The sequence below is a fragment of the Columba livia genome, chromosome 6 (assembly GCF_036013475.1).
Source record: "Columba livia isolate bColLiv1 breed racing homer chromosome 6, bColLiv1.pat.W.v2, whole genome shotgun sequence".
NCBI classification, from domain to species: domain Eukaryota; kingdom Metazoa; phylum Chordata; class Aves; order Columbiformes; family Columbidae; genus Columba; species Columba livia.
In genome coordinates, this window is record NC_088607.1 from 31,829,408 (window position 1) to 31,853,090 (window position 23,683).

General features: G+C 40.3%; 1 protein-coding gene across 50 annotated transcripts in view; it reads right to left on the reverse strand.

Moving 5' to 3' along the window:
- The window catches only part of ANK3 (ankyrin 3), a 357,522-nt gene that overhangs the window by 33,805 nt on the left and 300,034 nt on the right, over positions 1-23,683 (reverse strand). For 38 of the 50 annotated variants that reach the window (XM_065067824.1, XM_065067822.1, XM_065067826.1 and 35 more), the window contains 10 exons: positions 21,223-21,447; positions 18,010-18,164; positions 10,981-11,192; positions 9,304-9,511; positions 8,646-8,742; positions 7,209-7,437; positions 6,753-6,878; positions 5,897-6,019; positions 5,373-5,399; positions 3,552-3,633 (listed from right to left, as the gene is read on the reverse strand). In XM_065067824.1, coding sequence (XP_064923896.1) covers positions 3,552-3,633; positions 5,373-5,399; positions 5,897-6,019; positions 6,753-6,878; positions 7,209-7,437; positions 8,646-8,742; positions 9,304-9,511; positions 10,981-11,192; positions 18,010-18,164; positions 21,223-21,447 — 1,484 coding nt within the window. The remainder of the gene's footprint in view (positions 1-3,551; positions 3,634-5,372; positions 5,400-5,896; positions 6,020-6,752; positions 6,879-7,208; positions 7,438-8,645; positions 8,743-9,303; positions 9,512-10,980; positions 11,193-18,009; positions 18,165-21,222; positions 21,448-23,683) is intronic. The other 12 variants (XM_065067868.1, XM_065067867.1, XM_065067866.1 and 9 more) reach the window with 1 other exon arrangement.

Sequence of the window (23,683 nt, forward strand, 5' to 3'; positions counted from 1 at the left end):
TTTTTTCTCATGCGATATTCCTTTTGTTTGGTAAAAACTAAAGCAAAACTTTACATGAAATGATTTTAAGAAGCATATGTCATACATGAAATACAGAAAATATGATATATGATAAACGTGAGCAAGCAAAGCAACTGAATCAATTTTTATTCATGCACAATATATCATGTCAAAACGAGCACACAGATTAATAACTTGTATTTAGCACAAATATATAAACCTTACAAAATCATTTCACAAGAGGCCATTAAAAGAAGAGTACACTTTTTCTACAAGATGTAGTGTCTTGGTACCTTTTGAGGAGATTTCTTGTATTCAGCTCAAAGACAGACCTGTTCAACTTTACATTTCTCAAAAGGTAACATTAGAAAAACAGTCAAAGAACAATATATTATGCAAAAACTTCCTGGCAAGTACAAACCTGTTAACTGTTATCATTCCCCAGAACATTCAGGTTATTCATAGGCATTTCAACAAAATCATCATCCACCGCGTTTTGCATCACAGGAGGTACTCATGCCAGAAGACAGTGTTTCTGGGAACCCCATTATTAGCATACATATCCTCTGATAGAGCCATAACATTCAGAGTTGACATTGGAAGGAACTTAGAGGTTGGTTTTTTCTCTTTAGGGTTAGAAATAGAGCTAAAATATCCAAACAACTTATTTCAACACACCTTTCTCTGAAGTTACACTAATAATTTGTCAAACCTGCTTGATCTGTCTTATAGACAGATGGTACCTTACAGTGAAAGAAGCTTAGCAAGGCTAACACTAAACAGTTAAAAAGCACATGCACTCCTATAGAATAGTGAATATTCAGTGTACCACAGGTCCACATCCTGCAGGAAGACATGTGCTAGTCCTATAGAAGCCAATCAAAGCCAGAAGTCGATGTGGATGGCTGGTGATATTGCCATATGAGAACATTTAGGTTGAAGAGAGCTTGAATACCAGGCCTGACTGGCACAGCCTATGTCAAGAAACTTCCATTTTTCCTTGCAATTTTATTTTTAAGTGCAAACATACTTTTTTTATCCCCTCAAAGAAAACATAGTGTACTTCATTAAATGAGCTAGAATTTATTGTGAAGATATATTAGCAGCATCTGCTAAGATTCACCAAAAGTTCATACAGTCCCAAGTTCAAGAAACAAACCCCAAAATCATTCTGAAAAGCGCTAGCAGCAAAACAACTCATTCAGCAGTTTGTGTCTGGAAATGTCTTCAGAAGGACCACACTGCGCTGTGATGAGCCCGTCTATCACCACTGGCTAGGGAGGCAATCAGACCAACAGGCTCCCCTCTTAACTGCTCTTTCTCCTGTTAAATCACAGATTCAGACACATTTAAGGTGCTTTTTCTGTGCTCTTTATTGCAGCTGAGAAGAAGAACTGGTACAAAGAAAACAGTAATTTACCAGTGTGTGCAATTATGACATAATTCGAACAGCAGGGAACTGGGCAATTTTACTACTTTGAAATAACAAAGAAATCCCCACAACCATCCAAGACTTTAGAATGGGATAATATTTTAAAGAGTGGTTTTAAATAACAGCCCTTTTTGGCTACTGGATACTCTTGGCCTTAATGGTTTCCATCATTCTGCATCCAAGATTTTAGCAGAAAACTGTTGTTAGTTATTACCTCCTGTGCACAGAACTACACTTCCTTGCCTGCAGAGGTAAATAAAAGTGCTGAGTGAAGCCTAAAGCTCAGCCTTGTCCTCTTTAGCTGCAACAAAACAGCCACGACTGAGCAGCTTCAGCCCACAGCAGCACTCCCCATCAGTGGGGACATCACTGCTGGGAAGAGCAACAGGGCCCTTTGGTCCCTTTCCCTGACCAGGAGGAGGGACAGGGAGGCTGGGAAATATCCCATCTGCCTCCCTCTCCTGCACCAGCACTGGCAGGGCCGCAGGGGAAAAAAAACCTGTATGTGTGCATGTGCACGAAGGAGTTTGTGTGAGTAAAAAGAACAACACCTGCTGCTACCAAAGCTGCAGGAGCTGCATCATTAAATTCACTGGATACAGGTAGAGGTTCCTCACTCACATCCGATCACTGGAGCAAACACCCTGCGGTGCGAAGCAGCCACAGCAGCAGCCCTGGCTCCATGCTGGGCAGCCTGTGCTCTCTAGAGGAGCTGCACCTCCAAGACCATGTCATTCCCTCATCAGCATGGTGCAGGTGGGTATTGGCAGTTGCTGACTACATGCTACATGTGCACAGGAGGTGGTGCTCAGGCTGATGGCCAAACCCCAATCTATGACCTTTCCTGGCAAACACAATCATTTTTGCATACCCTTTTTTGGGTAGCTCACAGCCTTAAGTAGTAACCACTGCCAAAAGGGATAGGATAGTTAAAGAATTGTCAGGAGCTTCTACTGCATTAACCCATCTCTTTTTTGAGTACAGCTCAAGTGGATTTAAGTTTTTTCCCTTCCAGCTTTTTGAAAATGAGTCTTGATGGACCTTTGGTGAATAAACATGGCTACTATTTTTTTTCTTTCTTTTTTTTTAGGTGAAGCCTGAAAAACTAATTGTAAGCAACATACACAAACTACTTTCAAGCAACTTCCTTTTCCCTCTCAGTTCCCATCAAGCCTTTGACAATACCTTAACAGTCCATCAAGATGTCTCAGCAGATCTGATAGCTTCTTCAGATGTTATATGCTTGAAGTCTTCTTCCAGGCCTGAGAAGTGTAATATATTCTGGAGCAAATCTGATCCAAAGAAGCCACAGATCTTATAGGATAATTAAACAGCAGCCATCCAGTGGGAACTCCCAAGACCCGATGAAGTCTGTCTATGGATTTTATGGAATTATATCAAAGGGTCTATTGCAGGGTAGCAACTGAGAAGTCACAAGGTAAAAAAAATGGCAAGAAAAAGCCTGGGAATGGGGAACAATAGCAGTCAACCTCAGGAGAGGTGAGGGAAGAAGAGCTAAGCCAAATACATTATTGAATTTAACAGGGAAGGAAAGGAAAGCTGCAGGTCTGGTCAAGGGGAACATAAGTTTAAGAAGCAATGTGTGGTGCCAGGGAATAAAAAGCATCTGCAGGGAACAGAGGAAAAAGGACAGGGGAGAAGAAAGAAGAGGGAAAATATAAAATATGAGAGAGTTCATTTTGGCTAAGCATCTAAAACATTTAAGCGCTTATCTGAACGGCATTCTCCAGCCTTGTGAACTTTTGCATAACATTTTCTTCTACAGCAGCTCTCTCTATTCTTTCAAAGGGAAGAGGAACAGGCTCTATTTGAAAGCAATTTGCAATCCCACGACTCTGAAGCTACACGGCGTATTTTAAAACTATTATATTTTTACTTAACACGTCATTTGCCAGTCAGGACTCTTCAAGCTCTCACAACACAAGAGTTCACAGTCCATCCAGGAGTTTTGTTTTAGATAGGTGGGTTTTTTAATCTTTTTTCTTTTTTTTCTTTTTTTCCCCCAGAGTAACACCAAATACAACGTTTATAGAAAAAATGTCTCTTCTTATGAAAAATCACGTATATATGGTTTAGTACTTTGGTAAGAGCAACTCACTCATTCCAGGCTCAGTCAGATAGCTGTAGCGCTTACGTAAAGCAAGGGAGACAAAGTTCTGGCGCCGGTCAGCTTTCTCTGTCTGCAAGAAAACATAAAACTGTATAGTGCCTTTAGCATCGCAGTTCCTCATTTGAACAGAACATTCATCAAACCTCAGCACGATGGGCCTCATTTTGCGGTACACATCCACCCAAGGGAGAAAGGATGCCTGTGTTTGGCATCAGGAAGGCATGCTGAAGCCGAATTTGGGCAAGAAGTCAGGGAATGGACAGAGCTGGATCTCCATCCCTGTCTGCCATGGAATGGGTGTCAGGCACTGCGGAGCAGGGAGCGTGGCTGCTGGAGGTGGCAGGAACCTGCTGCGGACAACAGCCCTTCTGGAGCAAGCAAGGAAGGGACTGCAACCCTAAGAGATTACCCCACGGGTTCATTCCTGCTCACACCACACCTGCTTCTGAGGTAGAAGAGCTTAGATAGCAGATGCAGCTCATGAACCTGCTTTTAAGTATCTCAATACTATACTATCCCATTATCATTAGATAAACTGCTTCACGCTACTAGAAATGGTGTGGTATTATTCATTCCCTGTAAAATAAACCACCTTCGACTAGAAACAGGAGATCAACACAAAAGACTACAGATACAGACATAAAACATTCATAAGAGTACAATTTGGACCAGTCAAATATTTTTCCCCAAATTAATTCATCCTGGAAGCACATACACCACAATATACACTGGCTTTAAAGTGAATACATTAAGGACAAAAAAGGCATGGGAGGGGATTTTTTTAATAGGCACAAAATGCAAAGATGCAGATTAGAAAGCAGACTACTATTAACTAATAAATTGCATCATCAGCTGCTGTGTTCAGTGGCATAGCTGCTAGTGGGATGTCTTAAATATCAAAAGTCCCTCAGAGATCAGCTCAGTGGATTATGTGGCTAAAAATATGGTTTGTTTAGAAAGAAAACTATTGTTATGTGTATATAATAGCTCACTGGGTACAACTCCTGTGGAGATAAAGTGATGCGGTTGCTATTATTATTTTTCAACATGTAAGGAGTGTTCTGGTTTGAGTTTTTTCATTATTTTAATCAGCAGGTGGCTACTGCTATTTATTTGCCACCAGGAAGAGAAGAAAACTTGGCTACTATGTAAAAGAGATACATCTACGTAGTTTCTTTATAGGGTGATCTCATTTATTACTACCTCTAATGAGTAAAACCCACTCAATTTCCTTACAATCTCATGAGGCAGTTTCTAGCAAACAGTGAGTTTTTAAGCTGCAAGTATGTGGGGTTTATTTGAAAAGAGATTTGTACATGATATTTAGAAATAGCTCTTGGCTACTTTGCTTTTTCAGAAGAATCCAGTTTAGTTTCAGGAATAAAATATTACAGACCACTATTGTGGCCTCAGCAATACTTCTTTCCTTCTCAGAAATACAAGTTACCAAAGCATTGGGTCTATTACTCTAATAGGTAAAAATCATATCCACTAAACTCTTCTTGATTTTGCAAAAACTTGACTTGGTCTGAATTTTATAATAAGTTATTTTTCAGAAGAAACTGAGTTAAACTTTAGACTGCTATTATTCAATGCTTTGGTTAATTTTATAATATATAATCATGTTTTTTCCACATTGGTGCACTTCTACTGTTTTGAAACAGACTGTTAGATATGAAGGATACTGTTATTTTGTAGATATCATTTCAATGCCATAGTTAAAAATAGTTGTTTGTTTTTTCCTAAAACATATTACTTCTCTGCACTAAATCTGAAGGAAATGAAAACAGAAGACAGTGTTTATATTACCTCATCATCTTGATCTGACTCTGTTTCCTTTTGGTCCCAAGATGCATTGCAGAGACAAGGAATATTATAATGGACAGCAGGGAAAAGAATATCAGGATATGAAAAGGACCAAATTGGGAGCACAAAATGCAAGCTGATTTATAAGGCAAAGCAAATCCAAAATGTCAACACAAAAGAAAGAAAATAAAATCTTACACCCAATGCAAATCAACACGTGACATTACTGAAAGCATAAATCTATGACTTGCAGGCTAAAGCATGAGCTGTAAACAGAATCAGAAAAATTATAGGTACTTGACACCACAGTAACAAGAGACTTTAAAAGCGTTCTACATACGGGAAACCAATAAAACATAAATTTAAAAAGCCTTCATCATATTCCAAAGCATTCTCTTTAGTGGCATTTCACAGGGTTTCTTTATCACTAACAGAAAAAAAAAACATTTAAAAAAGACAAAAACTTAAGGAGCAAAAATAAAACCAAACCAACCCTAAGGAAAGTGTTTACTTTTCCTAACAAATACCTTTTTGTGTGCTGGCAGAGTGATATTCAAGTTGCAAACAGCTGTTTGTGGCAGTCCTTTAGTAGTCTTTGGTTCCTTCAAAAACGATAATCGACCACAAGCTTCCTGGCTGGTGTCTCTTACCTAGAAAAGAAATTTTAGTGCAGTGTGGTAATATGTAGTAATTTAGAGACCTAGAGGAGGTTTGTGGAGTATTTCTCAGAGTCTCTTTCCACAAGAAACTATCTAATGGGTAAAGACAAATGTTACTGAGCTGGAGTTCAGCCTGAAGTGCTGAATGAAAAAAGGCACTACACCACGAAAGAGTTAGATCAACCTGAAGCTCTCTGATGGTAAATTCACACAAGACAAGATGTTGAATGAGTCCACAGGCCGTTTCATACTGGGATATTGCTGAGAGACATTTTCTGCTCACCTTCATTTTTTTCTGCCGTGTTTTGCATTTGTGCTCATCAAAAGGCATGGCAGCTGTGATAAGGTTAAGGGAGGTGAGCACCCATTCATGGTAATTTTGGTATAAACAGTCTGCACACTTTTGGAGGTTGTTCTGCTGTACAGTATGGTATTGAATGCATCTCCTTTGTCCCTATGGAATAGTGATCTACTGGTACTATTCTAGAGGTCTAACTTGAGATATGGTTTTAACAAAAGACTATGAATCTTTATCATGGATATTCTGGTTCCAGTTCTACCAGCAGCTGTTCTGGGGTTTGATGCAAAGCACCCTCTCCATGTTATTCATATATTAAACAATGACAGTCACATCCTCAGGACAAGTCAGTCCTATTGGACTCAAAAAGTGTTATCACTGAGGGAAAAAATATGAGCAGAATAATTTGGCTTGTTTTGCTTTTACCTTGATAGAGAATGGCAGTCTATTTTCTTTGAAAGCATAGAAATTAAAAACAAGTTGCTGTCCTCCTTTCGTCAAAGGGGCCAGATTTCCATAACAATCAACGTAAATAGGTTTTCCTTCCAGAACCTATCAAGACAATAAATAAAAGTCAATAAAACTTCTTTTCATAGTAGATTCATGCATGCAAATATATCATTATTTCCCCCATCACAGATCCCGAGTTTAGCACAAGGCCCCACTCAGATTAAATTCCACAACAACTCAGAAAATCACCATGCATTACAGCAAGGTATTAGAAGTGCAGGCAGTTTGGGAAACCGTGAGCTACACAAGTGGCTTTTCTGGAGTGAACCTTCATTTAACTGGGCTTATAGCAGCTTTTGCAGGACCTGCTGCCACTCAGAAAACACACAGTCCATTTACAAAGAGGAAGGCAGCCGTGAGTAAGAAATATACCTCAATGTCTTTGCTTCTTGCTACTTCTTCAAAGTTCTCCTGTTGCTCCAAAGTTTTGTCCACTTTGTCATCAGTCATGCAGAAGCAACGCAAATTGGATTCCACGGGATCATTCATTTTGGCAAATATCACAAACTTTGCCATATAAGGAACGCATATTAATTCCCTATAAAGCTGTGTTGCCAGACCAACAGTCTCTAGTACCTGATGGCAGTCTGCGAGCCAAAATCTGAGTGGGAAAAAGTAAACCATTAATCAACTTTTCATTATGCTCTAACATCACTTAATCCTTTAAAGAGAAACCATGTCCTGTGATCTGTGGCCATTTTGTATGTGTACTGTCCTTGTAGACTCCCCAAAGCTGTAATTTTCCTTCTATTTTAATCGGAGTTTTAACAATTCAAAGATGAAAATACACAGCAGTGAAATGCTGATATACGTATTTGCCCCTTCTCACACTGGTATCTCACAAAACTCTCTAAGCCTCATTTGAAGCCAAAATAGGGAAACTGTATTTCTTGTGACCACACAGCATGTATATTGTAATGTGCTGATGTACTGTACATTTGATTTGTTAAAACAACCTCCTTTATAACACATACATACAGTAAAATCACATCTCCCATAAAGGCTGAAACCAACTATGCCCACAGTGAAGTTTCCCAAAGAGACGGATGTTTACCGTTATTTTCCCATCTTAAGATCACAAGTTTGATGACAATTTTGATACGTTATAAATATTTTAATTTGTAGTTTGTACAAGTCTTTTCCACAATATTTTGGTTCTGATCTATTTGTTTCTTGCAGCAATTCTCTTTCTTTATAAAGCTTTTTATAGGTGCAAGAGTTATGTATTGAATGATAAACATTTTACCTGATATACCATGAATTTTCTCCGCTAGGATGCATGATTTGTACAGATCCTGTTGAATGCCGTTAATCAGCATGTAAGTCTACTAAGTCCATCAAAATTCATTTCAAGCCATGACTTTTTGGCAAGTGATATTTTTGTGAGATTAATTTTACATAATTTTCAACTAAAAAGCCCGCAGCCAGAAACTGAATATCTTTTAACTTTTAAAACAAATGTTTTTATGAACCCCTCAGTTTTTTAATTGAATGACCATTTAGAGCTTTCCCTTTTCGTTGCTGTTTGCAGAAAAACGAACCCTGTGTGGCACCACAGCCTTTAGAGGAACAGCATGTGTGATTTCCAGGAGACATCACCACAGCAGAAAAGGCCAGGATGAAGCTTCATGTGCAGCCCTGGATGTGTGGGATGCTGATACATAGTGACAAAGAAGCATCTGGTCCATTACTGCTTCGTCAATCTTGCAAAAGGTTTACAGAAAACCAAAAAACAACCCCAGAACTATGCTGTCTGTTAATCAAAGGAAACTACTCCCTAGGTGCATTTGGCAAACTCTGTTACCATACCTGGCTGAAACATTGGTTGTGAATGAGACACAGTCGTTTGAAAACGTCAGCGGAGTGGTACCCGTGATATCCTCCCACTGCGCGGGTGAAGTACCGCCTACGTAAATATAAACCACAGAGATTTTCTTTCAAACACCAAGTGTACACAGGCTACATTATCTTATTTTGCTTCACACATCAAAAGAGAACCTAGACAATCATGTTCTCCAACAGCTGAACTACAAGTTATATATGATTTCACATGTTACTCACCAGAAAACAATGCTGATGTAAGCGAAGTACATACCTACAAGTCAATAGCAAACCTCCCCTCTATATCAGCTAAGACAGATTTCAGCAGACTTCTTTTACTGACAACCCTGTTTAATGGCCAAGGTCGAAATTCTTCATACTGGCTAAATACAAAATAACATTTAACATTTATTGGCAAAGTTCTTTTACAATTGCAGGAAATGAGATTCAAAGCCCAGGGCATCACTGGGAGCCTTTCAAGTGACCTCAGCTGGCTGTGCTCAGGAGGGCTGATCTGAACACTGCTGGACCAAGCACACCAACGTTCCCTCACTGGAAAGCACGAATTGGGCAGTTATGAGAGTCTCGAGCACCGAGGCATTGCTGTCACATAAACCTTTGCTAAGAGCACATGGTTTTCTCTAACCTGTAATGCTACATAAAAGTCGAAGGCTGGGAGTTGTGTCTCCTTTATACCCGTTGGTTACACCTTCTCCTGATGGAGGTGGCACAGGAATTGTCATGGTTATTGGCTTATGAAATTTTCTCCTTCTTGGCTCCACAGTGACAATGGGACTGAAAGTTGCTTTGTTTCCAAGGATTTTTTTGACAATCTCCTCTGGAACTGGTTGAGCCTGTCAACACAGGAGAAGCATTTAAACTAGAGCTACAAATTGGTTATAGACATGCAGAACTGTTTTCCAAAAGAGAATTCAATTTTCCTTTTATTTTCTGTACAATATTTTTTTTTCCCCAAGCAGACTTCTCCTATAGCTCTTGAGGGTGATTATTACTACAATTCATGCTTATTATTTTTCTCAACAATCTACTTACAATTTCCTAATAGCTAACTTGTAGAATAAAACTATAAATCTCAGAAGGTTGCTTGCAGTATTTGCTGGGAGTTTTTCAGATAATGCTTGATTTTGCTTTTAGTTTACAGTGATGAGTGATATTAAATACAATTTGAAAACATAGAGAGAGGCTTATTTTGCTAGCAGGGTCTTGAGAAGTGAGGAGTAGACACTGTCTTGAAGACACTGAACAATTCTCACATCTCTTCCAAACATAAATTTGTGCTGCCTTTTTTTTGAGCTTTAAAGTCTGTTTCAGTCAGGCTGACCTGTGACTTGCTGCATTATTCAAACTGCACAATGTATTGATATGCATAGAATATGCAGCTACATTGCAATCTCAGCAGTCACAACACAGCACATGGAGACATTGTGCTTCCTTCACATTAGAGAGATCTGGAAAGGCAGCTATATAACCATAATAGCAGAGTTTTCATTTTCTCAAGATTAATCATCTTTAGATGTGAAATATCATCAACAGAAATGCTCCAGTGTGAATTCCAAGCACTGGAATCCAAACCAGCATCTCTATTTCATGAACCCATCAGACTTGTCAGGTTATTAAGTAATTTTAAGTGATAATTAACAGAACTCAAAGAAAAAGATAACTCCTACAGAATATTTCTCCACTTGCTGTGCAGTTTGGTTATGGAGAGTTTAAGCTATTTACTTTTGCCAGATTCCAGCCATTGCTCGAAACACCAACTGTGAATGTCCTAAGCTACAACAGATGTATACAGGGGGTGTCTTTAACCTAGTAACAGCTGGCAAACAGCTGCGTGAAATCCTTACCAAACACATTCCGATGGCAAAGGACAGCCCAGTGACACCAATCACAAGCTGCTACTTTGCCACGGGAGACCAGCACTGCACAGCAGTTGTGCAGCCTGTAGCTGCTGGCGGTCATGGCCAACAGAAGATGGCAGAGAACATCACCGGGTTTGCAGGAGCTCCAGGCCTTGGCATTTCTGTCTGTTTTTCCGTTGCTAAGCAATACTCCAGGTGATGATAGAAGAAGAGCTTGGTTTTTGACACAGGGAGGAGGACTGTGCATCACCTGTACTGGGGGCACTAAGCAGCAGAGCGTGTACCTGGGCAGACACATGTCAGTTCAGATCTCAGGTGTGAACACTGCCCACCTTGCAACCCACCACCAAGGAGCAGCAGCCTCCTCAGCTGCAAACCTCATTCATTAAGACCAATGATGTGCTTGTAGACGCTGCAGATATGAACCAGGAGGACACTTTTACCTGCAGGCCCACGCGTATTCTTTTGGTTAGAGCACCCTCGGGGAAGGACGCCTGGACGCGCGGCACCGTCGTGCTGCTCAGCACCCCGCCCTCTGGCCCGATCTGGTTACTCTCCTGCTTGATTCGTGAAACCACGGCAAAGTACTGAGGGAAATCCTTTGTGACGATCCTGCAGATACGTTTCTTCTCCAGCTCCTCAACACTGTCCAGCTCTGGTGGGAGAAGATAGTTTAAACATTTGGGCATTACCTGTCATACCAGACACATCTGTGAGTGTGAAGTTTTGAATATGCCTTAAAATGCTTGAGAACTCTTTAATTTACTAGAGGAGAAAAAAATTATCCAGTGCTATCAATTATCAAGCTCTGGTTTGCTCTGAACTTTTGCATTGATATCAACTATGAAGGCCAACGGCACAGGACACACAGGTCTGCCGGGACACTGAAGCACAGTGGTGTGACAGTCTCTGCAGCAGCAGCTGCTGCAGGATTGCAGGTTTGTCACACAGCATGGGAGTCCAAGGAGGTCTGAAGGAGATGGCCGAGGTTCTGGCCTCTATCTGTTACACCTGGAAGCACACAAGCATGCTGAACTTTCTGTGCACACCTTCAAAGAGACATTTATTTCCAGCCTCTTCTCTCACATAGCTCCAACACGCAGAAAACCACGAGGAATCCCAGTCAGTTCCTGAGCTATCTAACTTCACACCAAGTATGCAATCCAGGATTTGCATAGCTAAGGTGCTTGAGAGAGTTGTCTCTCAAACTGACATCCATCTAATCCTGACCAAACACTGAGCTCTTTGGCAAACTGTGGATGTGACAGAGGTCTGTCTGTCAGTACCACCAATGAAACCATAGCAAGGATCCCTTCCCACATCAGGCTTTCAGCCATTTAGGTATCTGGCCCAAAATAACTGCACTGTGTTCCTCAGCTCCTAAAGAAACATAATGCATCCTCAAAGACAACAGAAACAGACCATCAATGATTAGTGCCCTTGGCCACATTCCCAACTCATAGGGTCACCAGGGCCGAGAAAAGTGCATGGAGTATCTACCTACGTGAACTAATTAAGAAGATGACACAGACATATATGCACTGAAGAAAATTCTGTGACATGTCACAAATACAACTAATCATGCAACTATATGTGTGTGTATGCATATGCACTAATGAAATCCCTGTGATATAAACACTATTCACAAACGAAGATAACTATACAACTGCCATGCATTTCTCCTGTAATTTCTTGCACTCAGTCCTTTTAGTTATTGTAACTGGTTTTTATTCCAGCACTCCATAATTTTCCAATTTTATATTTCTCCTTAAAAAGGTCACCGCATTCCCAAAGAAGAAATTTTGTTCCTCGAAAGATGACATTTCTATGAGATGTAGCAAGAGAAAGCAAGGAGACCAGAAATGGTACCAAGACAAAAGACACTTGTACAATTCTTTTCTCTGTGTGACTGAGACATTTTCTCCAAACATGTAAGCTCAATTACAGCTCCAAAAGAATTAGAATATAAATGGGGTAAATTGTCAGTTTTACATTTTAAAACTTTCAGCAGATAATTTGGATTAATTGCACGGTGTTGCTGTGGATCATGTGTAGCTACCAGAAGATAATTTCTTATCATAACGTCAGCTTCCATTTACTTTGATGCAGAGATTGATATCTGAAGCCCTCTAATGAATGAGGTGTTCTGCCTGCAGCCTCTGGAAGCAACGGCTTGTGCAGGAGACAAACTGGATTCTAAATGTCCCAGGCAGGTATGATCTTGACTGGTAAATTCCATGCATTCTCCTGTTTGATGCTAGAGACTAAACCCACTATAAGATTCTTACAAAGATGAAGGATAATTAAAATTCTCCTGAAGCAGAAAACTAGTGTTTTATATAAGAATGTTTCAGAATTCTTTGAGCCTGGCAGGCACTCTTCTCCTTTAGAGGAAGAAGATGTGAAGACCAGAGTGGCAAAACAGTTAGGCATGGAGAGGAGTTGGGCTATGTATGGGGAGACTATGTCTGAATACTACGTATGTAAGCTTCGATATGAAGTTTCCCTCTAACAGAAAAAAAATAAAGGACGATAAGCCATCAAACCACCTCTCCGACTGCCAAGAGAAATGCAGTGTTAGCATGACAGAATTAATGAAACAGGGAAAACTAGTCCTGGGAGAGGTCACATTTCCTGAACACACCTCGCACGCTTTACAGAAAGAGCTGTCATCATTACTGTTTTCCTCAGTTGCTGACACTTAATTCCTATGTAATGTGTTTCAATTAAAAACCTCAAAGGATTTTTTTGTTTGCTTGGTTGGGTTTTGTGTATTTGCCCCTTTTTTTTTTTTTTAAACCAGAGAGAAGCGTGCTATACACATTATCTTACACAAAGAGCTGGCAAAGCAAAGAGAAGTAAAGCAGAGGGGTTATTGGCAGAATTCAGAAGAGCGTCCCAGTGCCACTGTGCCAGAGATTTGTGCTTGGCCCAAAGAGCACCTACTGCCATTAAGGTACTCTGCATACTTCCTGCAGATATGTCTTCCCCTGCCACCCTAGTGTAGGGTACACTTGTCCTGTGGTGGCTGGTGGGAGTGATGGAGATGAGATGAAGAGATGGAAAGGAGGGAGGACAGGAAGATCACTGCTCCACACCCTCTAGTCCATGCTGCCACATTAAGTGTTATATTAAAGTTCCTGGACAGGAAAAAAGAAACCCAGCTATGTCCTCCAGGGTCAGAGAGGAACCTCACACAGGGAGGCTCAGGCCAAAGAAATCAATCAAACCAGTTCTGTCGGCTGAGAGGCAGTTGTGGATCAAATTCATCCTATGTCTAATACCTTTCTTTTTTACTTTCATATAAAGTAACATAGAGCAAGTGTTTTCTGACTGGAAACAGAAGAAGACAGGTCACAGAACATCCAGCTGTTTTATGAGCTTTAAGGTGTCTTTGTGGGATCTGGTAACCTGTTTTCCATCACCAGGGCCTTACAAGGAGTTTTACTAGCACTGAAAAAGCAAATCTCACCTGTACTTCGCAGACTGAACAGCCCTCTGTGCTTTGCAACCCTCCTGCAGTACTGGCCAGAGCAGAGCAGACCTTGTCACTGTGCAGAGACTGAGAGGTGGGACGAGCACGGGACATGAGTTTCACTCGTACAGAGATGTCCCCACTAAGACACTGCTGCACTAAAAGTGGGGCACCCCGGAGGCAGCACAGGAGATGGATGGATGGATGGATGCAGAAAGAGCACATGGGAGGGGACAAGGAAAAGCTGAGGGCAGCGAGACTTGTCTTGAAAACTCTGGAGGTCTCATCCTCAAATAAGTCAATGTCCTTCCTGCACTCTTTTGTCTATTTTCACAGTCTCTTACCTTGCTATTCACAACATGAAGTTTAACAGCAGTATGCTCAAAAACTTTTATTGGAAAAGTGCCAAAATCACAGCAGAGTGACGTATGGCGACATTTTAAACTTCAAGCATAAACAAGGTCACAGTCTGATTTGATCTGTAGATGTAAAAACTCGTGCTTCCCATCTGAAACCACACTGTGCAGCAGAAAGGATATTGTAGCCACAAATATTTGCATTTCTTGGCTCACTCACTAACTTGCAAATGCCTGTCAAAAGATTTGCTACCCCAGTGTGTGCATTTATGCCCACAATTTGTCTACAGGTACCTGTAAAGCAGTGGTGTCAAACTCATTGTCACTGAGGGCCACATCAGCCTCACAGTTGCTTTCAAAGGGCTGAATGTAATTTTAGGACTGTGTTAGGACTGTATAAATGTAACTACTCCTACATTTGTAGGAGTAAAGGGTGTAGGAATGCAAAAAGCAAACATAAGTTATACCTATAAAAAGCCTGGTTGAAAATGTAAACTATTTACCAATCACAAGACAGAGAGCTTCTTCCTAAATATCTATGTATACTTGATCTATATAAATTTGATTAAAGTTTAAATAAATTTAATATGGGTGAGAGCTGTGAATTGCTACTCTTGTGTTTGGAATCAAACTCCTCCTCTTCCTAAAAATGCCAAGTTCCCTGTGTCCCCTCAGCCCTATATTTGCCTAAGTACAGCACCATCTTTAGAATAAAAACTGCTTAAGCAGAAACCTGATGGCACCAAAGAAAAACAGACTCTTTACATCACAGTTCATTGTTCTTTCATGATAATAAAAGCAAAGTTCTGCTGTTATTTAAGCCTGCGTCTAATGCCCTGAAGTGTTGCCTCCTGCTCTGGATTATTTTGAGTCTGAGATGAGTTTTTCCAGCAGATGGTGCTGCTTCCAGTAAAGCACAGGCAGGTTTTCAGCAGTCCCCATGGAGGACAAAGATGTCCTCACTCTCATCCCCACTGGCAAAGCGGGGGAGCAAAACAGGAAAAACAAAACAGAAGCAGACCGCATCTTTAAAAATTCAGCATATTAACTAGCTGGGAATAAAAGTCTGATTGCCCTCCTTCACTACACAGATAGGAAAGAACTAGTAAATCACAGCAGGTCTAACACAAAACAGACCATCTGCTTTTAACGGAAAAACGGGCACTCCTGCAGCATGTTATGGCATTTAGAGATGACTGAGCAGATTAATTTTTCTTGCAGAGACACACTAAACTTCTGGAAATGATTGACAATGTGGCTGCTTTTTATTTCAATTAAAGATTGCTTCTGCCTCCAGAGTTCATACCTGGAATACAACTTCTTCCAAAATAACAGCTTCTGAGATGGAAGATATTTGTTCGGACCCAAGTCTAATTGCAGTATTTTGTAGTGTTTTGTAGTATTTTGCAGTGAAAGTTCAGATTAAAAAAAAAAAACTAAACAAAACATGCACACACACACAAAAAAAAAAGCCCACCCAACTCTGCTTTTAATTCTAAAAATTTGTAATTTTATGTCATTGCTTGGAAGACCTTTTACACAGAAATGTTGTTATTTAACTGGATCAGAATTTTGTCAAGACCTTTGTACTATTTTAATGCAGGTTTTGTTTGTTTGTTTTCAATTTTATTTTCCTAACTAGAAAAGGATTAAGCTAAAATGAACTGAACAAATAATCAAAACAATGCTCTGGGTGTGTCTCCAGTATTTTTCCTTCTTTCCCCCTCATAAATGGCCTGGTAAATGGCATTTCTGTGGCTTGGCTTTTAAAGTGCTAAATATTTTCACTCTAAGGGAATAGTGCAGTGTCCACCACACTTTCTATGATTCACTGGCTGTACATATACCTGCTAACCTCAAACAGCAGTTCCCCAGAAGGGAAGAACCACCCGAAACTCTCAACAGATCCAAAAGTTGTACTCTGGCTCCAAATTTTGAAGTTTATTATTTTAGGCTCTACATACTGAGGGCTTCATGCCCACCTCTTTTTAAAGCGTTTTTATTTATTGAGCTCTCTTCTCCACAAAATGTGAATTTATCCATATGACATCGCTAGGGAGCTCTGTCATAAGTGATGCAAGTTGGAGAACTTTAGAAGAGTGTTTTTGTGCCCACATTTGCTACCCAAGAATTGAAGTAAGCTCTGTTTGGAAAGCACGTGAAAGGAATCAGCAAGTTGCGGATCAGTTCTGACTACCTCACCACTGATACAGCATTGATACTTCACCCATTTGCCAAATCAATACCTCCTATCTCATGCTGGTGTGCAGAGAAGGAGGGGATGGTGGTGAGATCTTATCTTTCAGAAAAGCTGCAACAACTGCCTTTGATCCTGAAGCAGTTCTTCCCCAAAAAATACTGTCCCAGGTCCTGCTCACTCTTTTGCTTGTTCCACTGCTTTTAGGTAGCCTCATGTGATGAGGTTTGTTGTATTTTTCCAAACCCACTGGCCCAACATTTGCAGTGGTTCTGCCCTAACTGCTTGATTGATGCTATCATATTTATTTCAAAATAAATAGCTGCAATAGGTCATCACATGTAACAAGCAGATCTTTGCTGTTGGTCTGTGTTCTTACAAACTCATGTGCAGTTCAAGTACTTTGAAGTGAAAATACTACACAAGCTCATTCTACTGTTCCCATTCCCAGATGACAGGAAATCAGTAAAAATGCTGAATCTCAGATGTCCAGGGAGGCCCGCACAACAGCACTGCTCTCAAAGCATGCTTTTTGCTGAGGCTGCCCTCTTCAAAGGAGAGGCCAAGATCAAAGGCAGACCCTGCTCACAGATACCTCTCATAGCTGCCATCCACAGCCTGATCATTTGCTTCAAATGCTTTTGCTGATAATCAAAGAACTTTCCCACAGCTGGTACCCTACCACAGTGTGACTTTCTGTAGGAGGTTATCCAGGGAAAATCCTGTGACTAAACCCTTAAAGAAAACCAAAGCACAAAGCACAGGCTATTTTGTTTACACTCAGATGCAAAGAGCTCAGGCAATTGTTTACCAGCACAAGTATTGAAAATTACTTGGTAGGAAAAGCAAGTGGTGGTGCCAAGGGCTCACTGAGGCCCCAGCCTGGCTTTGCCCGTGATGTGTCCACAGGGACCATCTGTCACAGCATCTTCTGATGAACCATGTACAGCTGAGTCCTCCCATCTTAGGGACTCTCACATAAACAGCATGTCCAAGCAAAACAAGAGAGCCAGAATTCACATCAGGAAGGCAGGTTCTGTGTTTGTGAGAGGCACCCTCTAACAATCCCATTTCAAAGAAGGACGCTCCCTACGCTAAGTCTGCGTTTGTGGGAAAGTCTAATATAACTGATATTTACACTTCAACCTTGGTCTGGAATGACCTTCCCGCGGCCCTGCCTGAGCTGCAGAAACACAGTTCCCTCCAGCTGGGATGTTATTCTCAACTTCATGCTGTAAAGAAACTGTGCAACTTTCCTTAAACTTGGCAGCACTTCAGACCAAAATTTACCCCTCATTTCAGGATGTCTCCAGGCCACTGCTGAACAATTTCTCTTTACACTTTTTCCATTGGTTTAATATGTAACACACACTGTATTCCCCAGAGTCAGGTTAGCGAGCCTGCACAAAGGTAAGGCTTGCCAAAGCTTTAAGAAAATGTTTACCTTCATCCATGCCATTGAGTATCTCTGTTAAATCTTCATGTTTGCTGTCATACTGGTGTTCCTTCCACGTTTCACCATTTTCACTTCGAAGTACGATTAGTTCTCTTTCCTTTCCTCTCATTGATCCAAAATGGGGGATTTCCACTATGACAGGGCTAGAGAAAAAGGAATCATATTATTTTTAACCCTATATCTCCTCACTGCCCTTAATTTCCTATGGGTGTTAAGTCCTTAAGAAAACTACAGACATCTTAAATAACACTGTTACAGTAAAAATGTTTTTAAAGTTGCCAAAGCTGCACAATCCTTTATTATTTAAACTACAATCAATAGATAAATTGAAATTATTAATATATAGCTTGTTTTTAATGTAAATTTTCTGAAACAGCTAAAAAGATAGTGACAAATTTTGCTAAGGAGAGTTGTCCCCGCTCATTTATCCCAGGACGCAGGTCATCCAACCTGCCTCCAGCACTGCTGACTTTGAATTGGCATTAGCACAGTCAAAGTTTGGATTTGGCTCCAGGGATTTACAGAAGCAAAGTCAGTTCGGAAACAGTCCAGCTATCCAAATGCATGCAACGGCTGTTGGCTGCAGCAGGAGCCGCTCATGCGTGTGGGTTTTAAACTTCAAACTAAGTCTCAAACTTTTCAAAGCTCTGCCTGGCTCTGTGTTGGTACAGCTCCTGTGAAACACAAGAGGTTGTTTCTCATTAGCTTCACTTTCTGATTCTCATGCCCAAAATCACAGCTGCAACATCTGCACTGTAAACATCACTGGGGATTTTTTGGATCCTTTCAGAATGGATTTCTCTCAGCTAAGCAACATCACGACCACATTTGTATTAGTTACTGTCAAACATTTTTGGGGGAAGGAGAGGGAATGAGAAGGTGGTTAATAATACATCCATGTCACCAGACAATGTACTTTCCACAGAGGACTGCAAGTGCATTACTGAACAGTTAGTGTGAACAACTGACAGAAACCACCATTCACTTCATGTGCCATTCCTGAACAAAACAGACACTTTTGCCAAACACTTCACAGGCAGGATATGCGTTTTAAAGTATGCTAAGACAAACCGACTGAAATCACACAGTAAGGGAACAATTATGGATTATGCAGCTTTAAGACATTTAAATAGACAGTATCATTATTTTCCTACAGAGGTTGTAAAGGATTTCACTGCTTTGTAATAACTTAGTTAAAAGTAGCAGCATGTGATGGGAGAATCACACAGCACTTCTATGGTAACGTGCACCTGCAAAGTGTTGGGCACATTAACCAATAATTTACCTGAGCATGGAAATCACAACAGCCTTCATGAGGAAAAACATTAACTAGTTGGAAGTCCAGTTTTCACACAAAATACCAAGGGAGGAGGGTTAGAGGGTATTTTTTCACATGAAAACAGAGAAAGATAATTTAATTAATAAGTCTTTTATGTGCTTTTAAGGACATCCAGGCTGTTATTCTACTCACAAGTCCTATAACAGGAAACAGGAATATAGCTGCTGTCTCCCATTGTGCACAGCAAGTAAATACCAAAAATTCAAATACATCTTTTAAGATATTTGCTCTCTAGTTCAAAAAAGTACAAACTGAAAACTAAAACAGTAGTACAATCTTTGCAGGCTAATAGTTCAGATACTGTCTCTGTAAATATTTAGAAACCACACAATTTTGTGCATGACATTTAACGAGAATATTCAGTGAGAAGGTATTGAACAGGTTTGGAACACCAAACAGCCACTGATATTTTGAAAACCTAATGAAATAAATTTCACAATATGGTTTGAAAACAGCAGTCAAAAATATACAAAAATGGTCTTACATTTTTAGACTATACACTGCAGTTCCTTTGGGCAGCATACTTGGCTCTATAAATTTATTTTAACAAGATGCCTCTTGCAGGTTGAAAAGATTAGTATTTCTTCAACCTTGTTGAATGAAGTCATTCACTAAATGACATTTTTTCTAAATAATCATTCCCAAATAGTAGACTTTATGCCATCATGTTTTACAAATGCTCTTCCCAAAACATACTCACTCAAGGCCTGTAAATACCTTCTCTACCACAGGGCTGAACTTAAAGGACTGTCACTGTGTACTAAAATGTAGTTGAAACACTTCAAATTTAAAGAATTGCAAAAGCACAGGAGTTATGAAAGCAGAATGCTGGCAGTGAATTTTACATGCCTCTAAGCACAAGGTAGTAGCAGAGCTATATTAAATCAAGCCACTATGATTTTCTTTCAGTGACATAAATCAACTGAAAGCTTTATAAAACTAAAAAAAAAAATAAAATGGGAATAACGGAAAATTAGAAACAAAAGAAAAACTGTAGACATTCTGTATCTTTTCCGTACATATCCTACCCAATAAATTTTGTTCCTTGTGGACCAAGCTGCAGGATTCGGCTAACCATGCTCTCACCCTCATTTAGAGGGGGAGGAGTGTTAGGAAGATGAAGTTTACTGAATAACATCCATGCAGCAGGAAGAGAAACGAGAAGGGGAAATTAGGAACAAGCTGTCACTCCCGACAGAACCGGCAGTTTACACCAGGGTGCCACTCATGGTAATGAACAAAATTTATAATCAGGAAAAAAAAAGCCACATCATAGTGGATTGTTTCCTTTAATTTAAGCTTTAAAGAAAAAAAAAAGTCAGTTTCTAGCATTTGTACTACTTGATGCTCTACAGTAAGCGCTCTGCCATCACTCCACAGGATGGAGCCAGGCAGCTCCCAGCAACTCCATCAGGAGCTGTGCAAATGCTGTGACACAGGGAACAGAGCTCAATATTTGGGTCCTTGTAGGTGATTTTAGGACCCTTTTTTGTGACAGTGATGTTTCTCCAATACCCTGCAAGCAAGAGGGTCAAAACCTGTTCTGGGTAACAGGCATGTGACTCCTCCTGACTCCAAAGGCAGGTTGCATGAATAGATGGGGGCAGGACCTGACCTTTTCTTGGCTTTCCTTACCTTTGGCTTCACCCTGCAGTCATCCTAGAGGAAAACCTGCCCCTAAAATACATGGGTACTTTCTGGAAGGGATGGCAGGTTGGCAATTTTTTAATAGTTCAAGTTAAATAGCCTATCTTACATGCTCAAATGAGGTAGAGTCAATGTTTAACTACTTAGATCCACAGGATAACAGAAATGAAAGATGCAACATGAGTGTAAACAATGAAATTCATAGAAGAACTCACCCTAAAAATTGTGCCCCTGCTGGCCCCATTTCTACAAGTCTACTTGCTAATCCTTCTCCTTCAACCATCGGTGGCGGGCTGGCCAGTTTATGCCTCTTTACCAAGCGGCAGGTGATGCGGGTTGGTGCCGTACACTTGCGTGGTGGGATAATTATTCTCATTCCATGATGGCGACTACCCCTCATTGAACCCCCACGTGCATCAACCATAAAACTAACCAGGAAACTGTAGGGAAAAGGAAACACGTCAGTGAATATGGTCACAAAACAAGCAGAAGATCAGCAAGAAGTTAACTGTGACAGTCTTTAGAATTTTAGAAAAGTCCTCCCGATCCCAGCTAAACTCAAAAGAACATGAATATTCTTTTACAACTTATACTTACATGTTAACTATCGGTTATTAAAAGCAGGAATTGCTAAAGGTCTAGTAACAACACGGTGAAACAAACAGGTGCTACTGAGTAATCTGGATTAAAAGAGTGTACGAGTAGTGTATTAGCGATTTATTAGATTTAAAAACATCCTTCTGTTACTGTTAGCTCTACTGTTCATAAACAGGGGTAGTTAGCCTCACATGCAGAAAGGAACCAGACAGCACAGAATAAGAAGAATCAAAAATGTTTATTATTTTGGGGACCTCAGTCTTCAAAACCTCCTCACAGTCTAATTTGCAAACCCCCCTGATGGCTGGCAGCACAAATGCTGGCACTGCGGGTGACAGTCACACCAGACAAGTAAGGGCTTCCACTGACAGGGAATGAGTGAGAATATCAAGTACATAACTTTGTCTGGGCTGCCAGCACTCTGGAGGAAATCATGCCATTACTCTTCTGTGAAGAAGATATTCATTAGCAAAAAGGGACATGAAAGAAAAATCACATTTGCCAGTGTAATTCCAATGCATAATTTTCCATTTTATAATAGAAGAGTAAGCAATTATATTTGTAAGTGGTGAGTGGCAGATTTTAAAATAAAATTATTTTTATTAGCAAGGGAATAAAGAATATTGACAAGAATAATCATTAATAGCTGTGGCTTATTTCATCTATGAAATGCTGAGAAGCTGCATATGTGAAGTGTTACTGTGTTCAACAGGACAGTGACAGCATAGTGAAGTCTCCTCCCAGGACCAAAACCAGACTTCTGCCTGTTTCAAAACGCTGCAGCAAAAATCCTTCAGATTTACAGGCACCAAAACATACAGCTTCCTGGAGGGCTAAACAGTTACCGGGGGCCTCCTCCAGTACCCCAAAATACCTTCCCTTTTTCTCTGCACCATAAGCTGCTGAGAGACAACAGCATCAGGTAGAAGATGCACTAACAGGCCAGTGTCAAGAGGGACATGAGTTACCAACTCAGGCTTGAAGCCAAAACATTTTTTGTTTGCTCCTGCGTGACATGCAGACGCTGATATAGTTGGTACATCTGCTGTATGGTTTCACTGTTTGCAAAGCTGTTGCCAAAACTTCCAGATCTTAAGAATTAAACCTTCACATGATTAACAGGTGAATCCATTAAATTTCCCAGCTCCCTTTGGTAAACTGAACTAAGAGTACGAGCCAATAATCCAGGGGAGTCGTGAAAATTCTTTAAAAAAGCCCCAGAGTGCTCTGAAGTATGAATGGGAATTTGCATACAACAGTTACATTTGGTTTTGACATCAGCAGGACACCAAAAAGTAACAACTGACGTGCATTGGCCAGGCCTGCAAATCAGCTGCATTCGGAAGTCTGGGAAATGTGGGTGGGAAAATCAGCACAAAAGCAGGAGGCTGACCAAAAGTTTGAATTTAGTGGTCTGCAGGAGCCAGACGGGTAGGGACACAAGCTGTAAATATATGAAGCAGGACAGAAAGGTTGCCCAATTTAATTCCAGATAAAGAAATTGCTACATTGTCTTTCTTCAAACGAAATTAAAATCCATCAGTAAAGATGGGGAGGTAAAGCCCTCTGAGATGACCGTAACACAAATTTACCATTTCTTATGCCCCAGACACTTTATAATACTGAAACATGGAATAAAACAATATTTCACAGCAGTTTTCATACAAATAAATGGTACCTGTATTTTAACCATACTGTACACATCCAAATGTTGCCACTAGGGTATCCCAACTCCTCATAAGAGGAATTGTTTCAGTGGGACAGAATCTTTGCTGAATGGCTAACCAAACCTTCTGTATGAACACTAGGTCTATGTCAAAACCAATATACTCAATCTTTAAATTATAAATTATGTTAAGATTAATATTTACAGATCACAAGATCTTAAATGTATGTAAACTCTGTTGACTGGAACACTGCTCTGTTTGCTAACAAAAGGGCTGTAACATGCAGATATCAGCTTCCCTTCTGCTCACTGAGCACTAATTTAAGCCTGTCAGCATGTTTATGTTGCTTTTTCTCCCTGCAACTGCCCTATACAGTGGGTGCTGAAGGCTGATGGTAGGAGGCTGATGCCAC